Source organism: Euleptes europaea, chromosome 1, assembly GCF_029931775.1.
Source record: "Euleptes europaea isolate rEulEur1 chromosome 1, rEulEur1.hap1, whole genome shotgun sequence".
NCBI classification, from domain to species: domain Eukaryota; kingdom Metazoa; phylum Chordata; class Lepidosauria; order Squamata; family Sphaerodactylidae; genus Euleptes; species Euleptes europaea.
Window position 1 is genome coordinate 121,595,658 of NC_079312.1, and position 16,098 is coordinate 121,611,755.

Below are 16,098 nucleotides of genomic sequence, written 5' to 3' on the forward strand. Positions count from 1 at the left end.
TTACAATAGGAAATGGATGGCAAAGAAGAAGGAAGACCTGAAATAAAACTTTCTTTCTCATGTCGCCTGGAAATTGAATCAGGCCACAAAACCTAGGGAGAAAAGTAGTTTTGTTTCATCCATGGCTTTCTTTTGTAATATTGTCTCAGATATACATTTTATAGTTGCGTTCTACAATACTTGGTAAGTGTGGCAAAGTGAATTTTGATGAAATGCATTTACAAAAAAATCATTAAGAGTTTGGAAACTTTCTTGGGAATGGATGCTCTATGAAAATGGGTTTAAAAATTAAATGGCAGTCAATATCTAAAAGTTCCAAATGCTGACCACCACGCTACTATTTTAGCTTTGTTATAAACAAGAACCAAAAAAGATTTAGAGAACCATTTGGCTAAATCAAGTGAACCGGTAGCAACAAACGTGTAGGAATTGTAGTATAAGTCTCACATACTTTAGTTTATTTGATTTTTACTCCACCCTTTCCTGACCAAAGTCAGGCTCAGGGTGGCCAACAGCCAATAAAATATACAGTTAAATAAAATACTGTACAAGACATTTAAAATCCTCTTCAACATTAAAATTCAAGACAGCGCCCCTGCAGAACGCTAATAATAATCATGGGGAGCATGATCAAGGAAGGGGAGGGAGGAAAAGGAAAGGGGAGAGAAAGAAAAGGGAGGAGGAGAAGGAAGAAAAAGGGAGGGGAAGGGAAGGGACAGGAACAGGGAGGGCCAGCCAGAGTGGAACTGTTGCTGTACTCCACCATAGGCCTGGTGGAACATCTCAGTATTGCAAGCCCTGCTGAACTGAGCCAGGCCTGGGTCTCATTTGATGGAGAGTTCCACCAGGCTATTAACCTATTAAGCCAGTGGGGAAATTGGCTGGAATACCAACAATCAAACTGTGCTGTAGTTTTATAAAATTAAGTCTGCGCCACCGTCGAGTGGTGGGGCGATTTAACTGGTGATATTTGTTTGACCGTCAATATTCATACCAAGCCTTTCTTAATTCGCAGTGGTTCTACTAACACTTAGGCATTTTTACAAGGACATGCACAGTGAAATCCTTGTGCCTTTTACCATTTCTCTGCAGATTACACTGCTGTGGAAATCATAATTTTAGTACATCTCATTGTATTCCCCTAGAAAACCACACACTTATATAGATAGGAGAAAAGTTACTTCCTTAACAGACCGGTGTCTTTTCACAGCCCACAATTTAACCACCACCCCTCATTTTCTTACAATTTTAAACCAACGTACACTGCAATGCTTGAGCGAAGTTTCTGGGTGTCTTTACTTCTCTTGCTCTCCTCTTTGCAAAGTGCAAGTAATTTCATGGGAAACGGATGGCTGGAAAAAATTGAGAAAAGGCCCCTTGTAAATTCTTCGAGCATTAAGAAACACATTGGCATTATAAAAGAAGCCACTAACCACCAAGCCGTCACAAGTTCAGCAACACTGCCCTTGACTTCTCCAGGAAACTCACAGTATAGAGGACACTTCTCTACGAGTGACAAGAGTAGTGTGAATTGGGCCACCAAAGAAATCCTATATTGGTTAGTACAGTGTGAACAACTCTGCCATAGCTTTGTACATAATTGAGAACTTGTCACGTTTGTGTGCTTTCTGAAACACACTTCTATGTAACACAAACTTGTTTTGAGTTTCCCCAACAAAAGCTGTCCCAATAAAATGAGTGCTGCCTTGCACACATAAGCCAAGGCCAAAGAGATGTGCGAGGTCAGAGAGCAAAAGGAGCATGAGCGTGCACGTGTGAAAACTATCCCCAGGGGGAAGTATACTATATACATGACCGTAAAGGAGAGGTGGAGACTGTTCTCTGCATTGTTTGTTTGTAGCCTGGATAACTTTCTTCACAATTATGCAAGGTTGTTCATGAGACTGGACGGAATTTATTGGAGATTAATTCCGTTAACAGGAGTGCGAGCTGCTTTTCAGCACAGGACAATGACAATATGGAGAATGAGGTGTGATTTCCAAAGGAAACGCGCATTCGGCAAAGGGGCCAATTGCAGCGGAGCATCTGGAAAAAATTTAGTGCATGTGTAGGATTCTGAATTTGAAATAGACCTGCTTTGCTTTCTGTCATCTGCCAATTCCACATTTGCCATAGCTAACTCTAACCTAGGGGTGATCTCAAATAGCACAGCCTCTCCAAAGGAAATTGAGCAAATTCCTTCTCCTGTATGGGCAGCACTCCAGCAGAAACAGGATCAGCGCCTGGGGAAAACGGATCTGTCTAAAGGCTCTGTGTTATGCAAATTGCGCACACGTGTTCCTGAAAACAGAACTTTTTTTTTTAAGGTGATCTGTCCTTTAAGTAGATCAATCACAACATCACTGGGGTGGTCCTTAATTCAGGGACATGAAGTGCCCCCTCCCCCACACAGTCAACAAAAGAAACAAATTACCAATGTTAAGAAGTCACCTATCCATGTATAAAGCCCCTGACTGGTTGTTTAAGATCCATAAGCTACATCTCACGGCACATTACCAAAACTTCAGCAACTGTGTGCAGTGGAGGGGAGGCCTCTAATATGCATAAATATTTTTGATACTAAATGAAAGAGAACATGAATGAGAAGTTTGTTCTGCCCACTATTAGGAGCACATGTGTTATTTTTGCTTCAGCGGAATCTAGAGTCCTCAAGTAGCATACAGGGAAACCTAATGGGAAGTTTCACTCAGTTCAACTAGTTCACTGGGATTATTCTTATAACCTAATGGGAAGTTTCACTCAGATCAACTAGTTCACTGGGATTATTCTTATTAAACAATTATCCTCTCAATAGATCACCATTAGAATATCCTACTAGTAACTGAGGACTAGCCCCTTTGTAACTTCTACATGTCAACATTGTAAAAATCTCACCCGAACAAGCCAGATTTTGTTACCAGATGCTTCATCTTTCACAAACGGAACATATTGTGCAAACTCAACTGATTACATATAGCTGCTTAATTTGAGCAATTCTGACCTTGTCATGAAATCTACAAAGTCTTTGCAGTTCCTGAGTTACTAACAAGTAACATATCATATGAGAGTGCTGGAGGAACAAAGAGTCCAATCCACCATCTGAGACGTATCCCCCCCTGCTCCTCAAATATGGCTATGGTGGTAGGTATACAGCCACCAATGATATTTGATGAGACAAGGTTTGGTCCACTGATTTCTATGGGATGGTATTGTGCTATAGCTATATCTGTGGCCACTATGCAAGTTTTGTGGAAATATCTCTGGCCACATATAGCTACAGCACAATATCATCCCATAGAAATCAGTGGACCAAACCTGGGCAATTAACAATCCTGAAAAAAGATAACAGTAGTTGCAATAGTAGGAATATATACAATAGTAGGAAAATATGCCTTTGGTGTATCCATTAGCACCTTTCCATGTAAAGCATACATACAATCTTAAATCTCCTGTTTTCCCCATAAATCTCCAAGGGTTTTAAAATTTTTGTTTTTTACAATGAGTGATGGAAACAAAGCCATGACTACAAAGTTCCTTTTTAATATTTCTTCCCCTTTACACAATGCAACTACTGGAGCTGCATTTTAATGCATGGAATTTGTGTACTAGTATACATTTTTTCAACCAAAGCCAAAAGAAGTGAGCAAAAAAGGTGAAGGGATAGGGTTAAATAGCCCGTCTCTTCCCATGTGAGTTTCCTTTTTAAAACCACAGCCTCAGCAACTACATTCTGTTAGAACAAATTATTTAAAAGATTATAAAGCTACACAAAATGTTTAATGCTGCCCTTAAAGGGCCAATTTCACATCCTATCTCAGATGCTGCTGCATCACCTAAAGCAGATTTTTAAAAAACTTGTTTAATGTATGGGTTGCTAAAAAGGAGTCATACAACTCAGTTCCTGGGTCTACTCATGAGGTTTCAAAACTAAAGACTGTCCTAGATACACCTTGTGTCAAGACAAAGAAAATTTGATATGAATTCCAGCAACCTCCATTGCCAGCAACATAGATGAGGCAGAATGCAACTCTTCCCTTGAAGGTTTTCCAGCAAGGGGTAAGCCCCAACCCCCCGCCAATAAACACCTACTTTTCTTCAGCTACAAAGATGTCGAAGCATCCATTGGCCAACAGCTGGTCCAGCATCTTCAGAAGTGGTACCGACACCCTAGAGGGGGAATTGCATAAAACACAGTGCAATGTATCGGCACAGCTTTCACTGGGATGTACAAGTGTCAGATTTAAAAAAGGAAAATTCTTGCTCAATTTCACACCCTTACTGTACTGTCAAATGACCAAAACGGGATTAAAATCAGATGAATGCAGCACTCACCCAGGGCAGCCTACACATCCACCTAGCTATTTAGTAGGGAACAACCATGACAGCAGACTACTGGTAATAGATGAGCTAGTAAGTTTAGAGTATCCACATTTCCTTTTCATCCCGATACACTCTTATTGAATACTTGCAGAGCACAACTAGATGTCGCAAAGTTAAAACGGGGTTCCCAATCCTCTATGTCGTAATACTAATGTGATCAGTGACTAAGCTTTTCTGGCCAGCAAATCTCTCTATAAGCATCCTCTCCCACTCCTCCCTCCACAGCAGTTTATCATTCCCCTCCCCCCGATCTGGGCTCAGAGGTAAATCCAGATGGGTGGCGGGGTGGGGGTGGAGCACTTTCAGGGAAGAACTGGCAGATGTGCCAGAAATTTAGCACCCCTCCTGCCATCCCACCAATCCTCCCCATAAGTGCTCCCTGTGATCCCATGATGTTAGGAGCATGCATTTCCACAAGCATTATGGAGTAAACATATATTAGGCTGCATTATTTTGTACACAGGTCAGGACACAGACACCCAGCATCAGGAACATGAAAATGTGTTGGGTAGTAGCTGGTTGTAGCTATTGAAGAATCAGAAATAAATTCTGAAGTGTATCTACTGATCTCATACTCTTTTTGGAGAATCGCTGCAAGACCAACAGATTCCCCTGAAGAAGCCTCTTGGAGAGACACGTAGGGAATTTTGGGAATTTTAACTGAGTAATGAAATATATCTTTACTTTATTTTGCAACATTGGCCTTATTTTTTCTCTCCTTACAACAACCAGGAAAGGCATGGATCCAGTTTAAAAGTGGTGCTCTTCACAATTCCTGAGATCCTGTCAGCATCCAGTTAGAGGATCAAAATGATCCATAAATGGACCAGATGATGTAATGGAGCAGATGATGGGTGTTTTTAAAAGCATTGCCACTGTATTGCAACCAGCATCCAAATCAGAATGTGCTTGAGAGGTTTTGTCAGCAGAGGACTTTGCAAAGGCATCAACAACTCGTTCTTGTGAACTCAGAGGGGCAGAATGTGGAGTAAGCCTCTGCCAAGCTACTTTGGACAATTGAGCTGGGTGCAATGATAGCAGTGGTCGGGTTTCTTTGCAGCCTTTGCTGCAGCCTTGTAAGTCTTCCAGTAAGCTCTATAGGCCACTCTATGCAATTCGGTTCAAGTTTTCTGCCAATATCGTTCAAGGTGTTTTTTCAGGCCTCTTCAACACACTCAACTTTGTAGTAAGCCAAGGCGCTGGATTCCACCTAGAGCAGGGGTGTTGAACTTAATTGTTACGAGGGCCAGATATGACATAAATGTCACAGTTGGGCCAGGCCATGCCTCACTGGCCCAGACTGAGAAGGGGGCAGCTGCCTCGGCTGGCTTGTGGGCAGGATACGAGCTCTCAAGGCCTGATCTGGTCCTTGGGCCTTATATTTGACACCTCTGACCTAGACAGTGGGACTGTGCGATGAGGGGCAACCACGTCAATGGCTTCCAGGAGCTTCTCATCTCATGCTCTCATTGTGCCTTAGCACAATCAGAGCATGGGATGAGATCTGAAAATCTTCTCGGACATTCTGGAAACCAGTCAGATCCATTCGTCGCTGTGAATGGACTAATGTTACCGGCCCTCACTCAAAAAACATTATCTGGATGATCACAAATTGAATTTTATTGTGAATTAATCCAATAGAAATGTTTTGGTACAGAGATTTATATCTGTTGTAGTTGTCTGATTGACATTAGCATTATTTCCAACCCTAAAAACAATTATCAGCAGAGGCTGCCTTTCATTTAACTCACAGAGAAATGAGTGATTTCACTGATTTCACTTAAACTTCTCCACAGTAACTAATGTTTTAAAGTGTTGTTTTTTTAAATGGTCAATCACAAAGAAAATGAAACAAACTTCCTTCATCAGTAATTTTAACGTTAAATGGATAAATTGCTTCTGCTGCCAATTTAATTTTTGCTTTGTAGGAATTAATTTTCCAGGTTCAAATAGTGAAATACCACTTCGGCGCTAAACTAGATTTTAAAAAGGAAAGCAGAGTGCAAAAGTTCAAGCTTCAGCCACTTTAACTCCAGGGAATGGTCAGATAAGAGTCTGAAACAGAATCTGGCAGAACTCCTAGATTCCTCTCTGTCTTTTACACATCTCAGATACACATCTGAGCATTCCCATGTTACAAATCTGTGTGCACCTCCAGCCATTTTCTGGCTGTTGCCCTACAAACCGTTTTCACGTGAGTAGCAGTAATGCTGGAACAATCCAGAGCCAGTGGGACTGTAGAGAGAGGTACTGTGTCATGTCTGTTCACAAGGCAGAAAAAATTTGGTTGTTGTTCAGCAGCTACATTAACAATTCAGCTGAGCCTTTTATACCTTACGTATTCGAGTTCGCACTCCGGATCCTGTATGTTCATAAATTCATGCAAGATTTTTAAAGATCTTGGCATTGTCTGATGTGGGAATGCAAAAAACAGTTCTTTTGACCTGTTCGTAAAATATTCCCAAGACTATAGCTTGGTTTGTCACTCACTGCGCACTTCTCTCTCTCATGTCTGGTTAATGAGGAAAAAAACTGTATAGTGCCATTAAGTATTTTCATAACCATGGGCTCCAAGCCAAGATCAGACCACAGAAAATGTAACTCCAGTAAATATACATGACTACAGGTAAAGTACTTCAGAATGTGTCTATCAAGGGCATCTCAGTGAGTATCATTTGTCTAACAAGTCCCTCTAGAGAGACAGAGAGAGATCACCTGTCATTCAGAAGGTTGTCCTCAAAGACCTGTAGCAGCGTCCCACAAAAGCTGCTCATGGCATTCATGTCGCTCTGAATTCCCTTCAGGTAGTCAAACATGCTTTGTGATGAGCACCGCACCTGCAAATGAGGAAAATCCCCATTAAGATACTTTTGCCACAGCAGAAGCATTGACATCCACAAACATTTCTGAATGTGATATTCGAAGCTTCAGAAAGCAGTCTTACACCTATGGTCTCTCAAATCCAATGAGAATCATACGCTAAACTAATAATTTGACTTCCTTTATTACAATGCCTCAAGGTTTCAGAACAACCCAAATGCTATTCCCATTTCTGCTACTGAAGCAGGAGATGCAACTGGATAAAAAAGTTTCGTTTCAGGTAAAATTAAATAAACTGGAAAGAAAAGATCACGCAGTGGCCATTTTGAAACTTTTGTAATGGCTATTTACGGACCATTTTATACAGGTGCATCCTTTACTTCATATACATACCCCCCCAAAAAAGTTGAATCCTTTCTCACAGACAACAGTGCCTAAAATTACTACCTATGCTAGCTCTCCAGGCAATATATCTGGTTTAAAACCATGCACCAGGAGATCAGGGCATCATTGGTTTCTGTCTTCCAAAATGTTCACCATTCGTCAACTAAATGGTACAGGTTAATTCAACAAGAGTTGTAGTATGGAAGATCCTAACTATGCCCAGGCCCTTCAGCCTTAAGCTCTAACCCACCTATTGCAATGAATTATCCATCGTTTATGAGACTTTTATGAAAACACCAAGAACTACTATGCTACTCATGGAATTCAGCACAACAATTTGAGATTTGTAATTCTTTAAACATTGTGTAACGTGGCATGACAACAAAACCTTGTCACCAGAGAATTTTCAGTGAATAATATACTTCACTGTTTGGATTAAAGACTATTCAGCAAGTCGTGATACTTTATTTCCACTGCAGGGGACCAATGAATCACATGTTACAGCCCTTTAGGGTCAATAAATGGGAGCACCTTTCCTGGGTCATTTCAAACGTTGACATATTGATTGCACGTCTCGTCATTAGCAAGAATGAGATGTGGTCTACTTAGTTTCAACCTCAATGCAACTTTTAATATCCCTCATACATGAAGGTTAAAATCAGCAATGTTTAATATAGATCAAAAGCAATCAGCAATGTTTAATATAGATCAAAAGCAATGTACATCACTTTTCAAGGGATGTCCAAAAATTGCTTCAAGGTGCTCCAACGCTTACTTGCAAATTTAACAAATGAGAGTCACTATTCTCAACGCTTCTTCTGAGGGCAAGGAATCATTCTGCACATCCGTAGCAGGAGATGGGTTACCAAAACAATTTTTTAAAATTCACTTACTGTTGATTCAGTTAATCCACCAACAGACACTGTTAGACCTGTCAGGACATGGTATCGATACGTCGGTAACCCCAGAAGCTGTGTGATGCTGGGAAAGGCTTGTGATGGTGCATTCCAGTTGAAGGTAACTGCCTCTGATCTGTGAACAGACAGATATCTATGTCAAAATGAAAACAGCAGAAAGCACGTAACATAAGGATGAATCTCCAGGACATTTGTCTACTTCACCCCAAATTTTGACAGAATCTGAAATTTTATTTTTTTAAGCTGACAGCCATTTAAATCAAAGTTGAGAACCTTCAGTAGTGAAATTGAGAATTCTATGTGCCAACAAAAGAACGAGCAGCATTTTAAATTATCATTATACTATTTGGTACTATGGGGGGTAATCTTACTACATTAAACCATGTTATACGTATTTCTGATTATTTTAAAATGTTTAATTTAAAACAAAACAGATCATGCTTGAGATACAAAACCTTATGTATTCAGAAATAGTTCCTGTTTGTTTAAATAAACTAAGGAGACCCAAATTAAGACAAAGGCTGACATTAGAGTGGTATGTCTGCAATTTGATTTCAAAATTGTTCTAAATTTTAACAGCAGCTGCACCAGGGAGGGAGGGGAAATCCCATTAAGGTTGCAGCAAGGGGGGTGCCCCTTTCCCCATACATGGCTTTTCCTGTTTAAATTGCTCCCCATTCCAAGAGATAACCAACTATTAAACATTTATTTCCCTTTGATATGATTTACATAACTCATTTGAAAACTGGAGTAAGGAAGCAATCTAAAATGGAAGATCACCCACGACTAAAATTTTTAATCATCTGTAGATTCAAGCAGAACAAACGTAAATATATTTTAAATTCCCTTGTTTTATTGATGAACACAAACTTTGAAATTATTAAAGCCCAAGACGGAAGGAAATATCAACCTCTTCAAATCTTTTTTATAAATTTATCACACAATCCTACTGATATGGGGTACCTTGGAAATATCCTCTCTAAGTCCTCTCGGTGGGGTATGTGTGGAACTGGAGGGTTGTCAAAGTACAGAAGTGTCAGGAACACAGATCCTGCATGGGCTCGAAAGCGGTCAATTTTTTCAGCCGACTGCTGGGCTAGGCAGCACATAATTTTCTTAGAGCTGAAAGTTAAAACATAGAAAACTCGATCATTACGACCTTGCTGCCTTGCTACCCATCACCAGCTATAAAGATCTACTTATTACACCAAGGTTCCTTCAGCAAAGGAAACAAGAACAGCTGCGGCTAGAACATGGGTTCTCAACAAGGGGGAAATTCTCCCCCGCGGGGGGGGGATTTTAGGGTTCCAGGGGGGGAATTGGGACCACTATTCAGCAAAGTGTGATGTCCTGTATATTATGTACAATCTGTAAAATTGTAGTTTGTTTTTAATTTAATCTGCGACATTCAATAAATTTTATGACTATTTTGGGAAGGGGGAAATTATATTCTGAACAATGGTGAAAGGGAGGAATGGTGCAAAAAAAGGTTGAGAACCACTGGGAAGAAACAGCCTTACTTGGGTTTCCCCAAGATTACATAGCACTACACTTTAGAAACCCTGTTGTTGTTTTTCCAGATGATGGTTTCCCACATCCCTCCCACCCCCCCGGCACCAGGGGGACTTTTCAGGGTTTTTTACCAGTAACTGACACAGTGATATACCATCATATCAGTCAATGATACGATCGATACGTCAATGTCCAAGTTAAAGGTGGGGGGAGAACCCAAACCCCAAAACCTCCAGTAGTGCTGGGATATGGAATGTTCATCATAGGGACAAGGGGAGTGAAAATGGCTGCTGTGTGGAGGGAACCAGGAAAATCTGCCCAATCCTGCCCACACAGCATACCTCCAGCTTTTACTGTGGTCTCTCCCAAACCTTCATATCAAAGCAGGATAGGGAAAGATAAAAAAGCCCCATGAACTGCACCAATGCTGTGGGGAAGTAGGAAAAACAACAACAGCATCAAACCTGGGGGCAAAGAACCTGTGCAGTAAAGGTCTGATTTACTAGAAGGCCAGGTTGTGTTCCTCCAGGCTTACAGGAAACACAAAACACATTTGTTCATGATGTCTCTTGCACACTAACCAGAAAAACTGCTCCCACTGGTTTTATTATGATGACTCTTGGTAGTACTGTTTTTGGCATGGCGATGTTAAGGTTTCAATTGTTTTGTTTGATTGTTCCGTGTTGATCATTTGCTCAAGCATTCGGAACTGTGGCCCATCAATTAAAAAAAAAATCAAAGAAAGAAACTATATTTCTTGGCACGGAAAAGGAACTGTATTTATTCTAAACAGATAAGACCATTGATGTAAAGCACTTTCACTAGCAAAATGATACGTGGAATCTAGATTTGCGTTCTCTGTGCTTTCAAGAGAAGCAGGAGAGGCTCTGAGGGAATTCATTCAATGTTAAGGAGAAAAGGAGGTGAAATTGCTGATCATCTCACAACAGAGCAGTCATACACAATCAAGTTGTGAACTACATACACGTTAGCGTCGATTAATGCTGGCTCATTCTGTGTTAACAGCAAAGTCACTTCCATTAAACTGGTCATAGCAGCTTCTCTCACCCTGTGGAAATAAGCATACCACCAAGTTTCCATTGTTAGTTTCCAGCCTTGTCTAGACAAGCTTCATATGATTCTACATTACTTCTTTATACACATGGATACATTTATACACATCGATATATATGCAGTGCCAGAACCCCAAATTGGGGAGGGGGGCGGAGGCAAAGAACACATCGCAACACTATTAGGACCATGGGTTCTCTTCCAGTCCTGGATGCCAGCCCTTGACTCTCCTTGGGATTTGCCTCCAAATACGCATCGACACATATTTCTTTCTTTCTGTAGGTTTAGAAGCATTTTTTTAAAAAAACCATGACCTTTGTCAATTGCTGTTTTTTAACCCACTAAGACTGCAGTATTTATGCACATACTTCTGTCAATTGCTGTTGTCAAGCCACAACTGACTTATGGCGACCCCGTTAAGATTTTCAAGGCAAGAGATGTTTGGAGGTGGTTTGCCATTGCCTGTCTCCATGTCACGCCCTAGTATTCTGTGGAGGTCTCCCATCCAGATACTTGCCAAGGTTGAGGCTGAGAGTCTGTGACTGGCCCAAGGTCACCCAGCAGTTTCCATGGCAGAGTGGGTTTCAAACCTAGGTTTCTTAGTCCAACACCTTAACCTCTACACCACACTGGTTTTTAGCCCGCTTTAACTAAGACTGCAGTATTATGAACATACCGTTGGGAGTAAGACACACTGAACATACGAGGCTTACTTCAGAGTAAACATGCATAAAATTGGGTTACAAATCTACTTAATTATTCTATTGAGTCAATACAGAAGGTATTTTGAAGGTAATTTACCAAGAACAGTTTCTCTGACAATGCAGGTAAATTCTTCAGAAAACAATTCAGCCACATTGTCAGAATCATGTGAACAACCTAATTCTTTTACTGCTAGTAAAAAATGAACAACTGACCTAATATATATCACATTTTCCAAAGTTTAGAGTAAACCTAAAGTTAGTATAGCAATTTACCACATTTTATAGCTTTGGAAGACGGTACTCATCTCATTTGAAATGTGGTGTAGGAGGAAAGTTTTATGGATAACATGGACTGCCACAAAAAGATGAATAAGTGGGTTCTAGATCAAATCAACCCTGAACTCTCCCCCTTGAAGCTAAAATGACCAACCTGAGGCTACAGTACTTGGGTCACATTATGAGAGGACAAGACTCACTGGAAAAGACAATAATGCTAGGAAACGCTGAAGGCAGAAGGAAAGACCCAACATGAGATGGATTGACTCAATCAAGGAAGCCACGGCCCTCAGTCTGCAGGACCTGAGCAAGGCTGTTAATGACAGGACGTTTTAGAGGTCATTAATTCACACACACACACACACACACCCTCTAAATAAATACACTTCAAATGTCAGTTAATCTTAACTGTATAGCACACAATGTCCTTTCCTAGCTTCAGCTGGCATAGTAGAGGCCTTTCCTTGAAAAACAAGACTTGACCACAGTAGTCCAGGCTCTGATCCCACCTAGGTTAGATTACTGTAACACACACTACTAGGGCTGCCCGGGAAGACTGTTCAAAATACTCAACTGGTACAAAATGCAGCCGCCAGTTTGCTGCAGGTTACAGAAATCATATCACTCCTGTGTTGAAAGAACTTCACTGGCTACTAATTTCCTTTTATGCTGGCTCTTAAATTTAAACTGTTTAGGTCCAGGATACCTGAAGGGCTGTCTTCTCCCTGTATCATCCTACCCACCAGCTAAGATTCCTCTCAAGCCCTACTTAGTACCTGCCATCCCCCTCCCCTCTATAGAAGAGAACTGGGTGGTAACCAGGGACAAGGCTATGTCAATTGTGATCCCTCATCAATGGGATGCTGTTCTATTAAGAGACTCACCTGCAGCCTTGAAGTACCACGTAAAGATAACTTTATTTGCCCAGGCCTTTGGCTCATTTTTCCTAACCGATTTTTACTCGGGACAATTAATCTATATTGTAAAACAGGGGTGGGGGGGAGAGGAGAGATGAAATTCTCAGGATGATGATTCAAGCCAGATACTAAAATCTGTTTTTGCAGGGCAGTCTCACAGATACATGGGACTGTATCCAACCATACACGTTCTGAAGACTTAATGAAGATGGGTCTTCTTAAAGGGGGGGTTGTGTTTATTCCACCCTCCCATAGCAGCCCCCTGCCCCCGTACTTTGCTTCCTGCTGATCCCTTGGAACAAAATGAAGGTTGCTCTGCGGGTGTAGCGAAAGGCTGAAACTGCCACCCCATTAAGAAAATGTGTCTTGAGAACTGCAGAGTGGGATACAGATAACAGAATATATGGAGTCCACCTGGGTATATAATAAAGGCAACCTGCACAGTCCAGAACGAGGCAGTATTCTCCAAATGACCTCCCACAGGGAAAAGTAGCAAACACTGAGCTGGCATTAACAAGTGCCCCCCCCCCCAAAAAAAACACAGAAGGAAATCAGTAGCATTGTCGTGGTGGAGGGGGCAGAAGGAAGAGTCAAAGAGGCAACATACCTCATTTGACAGTGAGTTATTCTTTCACTGCAACTGTTGCACCTTCAGATATCATATCCTCCTTCTCAGTGAAAACCCTACCTGGAACACTACCTATTATTATGCAGGTACAAGCACAGATTTAAAAGAACCAAGTACAGAAATGTACAGGCTAGATAATATGCTCTCACTTGAAACCAATGGGTGTGTGCGCAAATAAGCCATGTTAGCAGGCTACCTTAATCACTACAAATTTTTTTTGTTGAATACCTAGAGGGAGGATATACTTGCTGCTGCGGGTGAACTGCAAAGCACTCACCACCACCACCTTTAACAAGCATTATCTCTGACCCACCTCTCATACCACCAGGGTTGCCAACCCTGGATTGGGAACCACCTGGAGGTTTGAGGGTGAAGTATGGGGAGGGTGGGGTTCAGAAACCCCAGCAAGGTACAATGCCGTAGAGTCTGCCTTCCAAAGCAGCCCATTTTCTCCATGGGGAACTGGTCAATTACCGTATTTTTCCATCTATAAGACGCCCCCATGTATAAGACAACCCCTATTTTTTTTAACCCCAAATTAAGAAAAAATAGGGGTCGTCTTCCGTGTATAAGACGACCCCCAATTTTGAGGCAATTTGTTTTTAAATAATCTTTTTATTCATTTTCAAAAGCAATGAACAAGAATTGCTAAATATATATCTGTATATATGCATTCAATACATAAAATAATAACCTAAAAAAAAGACAGGGCTGGGGAATGGGAAAAATCCAACCTGTCACAGCTAGTCTTAATATTTAGGTCTATATTTATAGCTATATTTATAGCTTTCTCGCCTGCTGCATTGAGTTTAGAGTAAACTCTTAAAATTATTAGATAGTCCAGGCCAGTATATGTTTGGCGTATGCCTTGACTTGTGAATTGAATATGCCTTGTATGTTAACAGTAACTCAATCTCATTTTTATATATTTGCTAGAAATTAGAATGTTCTTTTTTATCTTTCTCTTAGAGAGTTGTCGCAATAAACTTATAGAAGGGCTTCTATTTTTCTTCATGATGTTTTTGCGTTTTGTCTGCCAAATAGTCTGTTAGTTTCGCCATTGTTATATAATCCAATGATTTTTCTAGCCAAGTTTGCACATCTGGTATGGTCTCCGTCTTCCAGGTAAATGCTAGTGTTGCCCTTGCTGCAGTTATTAGATATTTAATCATATCATGATAGTCATTTTTTAATAGTGTCAAGGACTTTTTTAGAAGGAATAGTTTTGGGTCAAAATTAATATGTTGTTCCAGAATTATCTCAATATATATGTGCACTTCTTTCCAAAAATTTTGAATCCTTTCGCAAGTCTACCAACAATGATAGAAGGTGCCCTTAGATTTATGGCACTTCCAGCATAATCCGGAAGATGATTTGTTCATATTCTGAATATCATTTGGGGCTATGTACCACCTATGGAACATTTTAAGCCAGCTCTCTTGGATGCTTTGGCAGAGAGTAAATTTCAGACCTTTTTGGCACAGGTATTCCCAATCTTTTAGAAGTATTTTTTCACTGAGGTTCTCCATCCATTTAATTTGACATGTTTTAACCTGCTCTGTTTCGGTGTCGTATGTCAGTAATAGTTTGTAAATTTTACCTAGGAGATTGTCTCTCGATTTGTTTATCAGCTTTTCAAAGTCGGTCTCTTCCTTTAGTTTTTCTCTTATTATACAGTCCTCCTTTAGTCTTGATATTAGCTGGTGATAAGTAAACCAGCTCAAATTAAGGGTACTTTCCTGCATTTCTTGCAAAGTTTTGATTTTGACCTGGTCGCTCATTAGGTCTGAGTATTTGATATTTCAAAATTTGGATCTTTCGATTTTACTTCCGTAAGCGTTAAAGGTAGCCATCAATAGTGAGGGAGTGGGACTTATTCTTTGTTTATGTTTTTGCCAAATCTTTTTTTTTTATAATAATTTTATTGGTTTTTATAATACAAATTTTCCATGATAGTAAACAACAATAAAAGCAATATGAAATTCAAAATCAAAATTCTAACTCTATGTTGTTATAATTTCTTGAATTCATAACAAAAAAACAAATTAGAGGAAAATTTATGACTTCCCCATCACCTCTCTCCGCCTCTTAATAAAATATTCATCCCATCGTAATTGGTCTGATCTTAACTGTTATAAATTCATTTAACTTTCATAAAACATTTTCTATTAATCTAAATGATTATAACTCTTACTATTAATTGTATCTTCTAGATCAGATTAATAAGTATTCTTCCATTTTCCCCAGTTTTAATTCATATTCACAGTATTTCATCCAATCCTCCCATTCCCCTAAGAATCGAACTTTGTCTTTTTCATTTAAAATGGCTGTAAGTTTTGCCATTTCCACCAATTTGAACATTTTCCCAATCCAGTCTTTTTTCTCGGGAATTTCTGCCCCCTTCCATTTTGCTGCATAAAGCAGTCTCGCAGCTGTTGTAGCATAAATCAAAAAAGTTCTTTGTATTAACAAGTCGTCAGGTATCATAC

The 16,098-nt window shown here is 40.2% G+C and overlaps 1 protein-coding gene across 1 annotated transcript in view; it reads right to left on the minus strand.

Annotated features, from left to right (window-relative positions):
- The window catches only part of TBCD (tubulin folding cofactor D), a 186,685-nt gene that overhangs the window by 8,403 nt on the left and 162,184 nt on the right, over positions 1-16,098 (minus strand). The window contains exons 31-37 of the mRNA XM_056848257.1: positions 10,999-11,082; positions 9,465-9,623; positions 8,478-8,616; positions 7,096-7,217; positions 4,090-4,167; positions 1,263-1,352; positions 5-92 (exon numbers count right to left, since the gene is read on the minus strand). Coding sequence (XP_056704235.1) covers positions 5-92; positions 1,263-1,352; positions 4,090-4,167; positions 7,096-7,217; positions 8,478-8,616; positions 9,465-9,623; positions 10,999-11,082 — 760 coding nt within the window. The remainder of the gene's footprint in view (positions 1-4; positions 93-1,262; positions 1,353-4,089; positions 4,168-7,095; positions 7,218-8,477; positions 8,617-9,464; positions 9,624-10,998; positions 11,083-16,098) is intronic.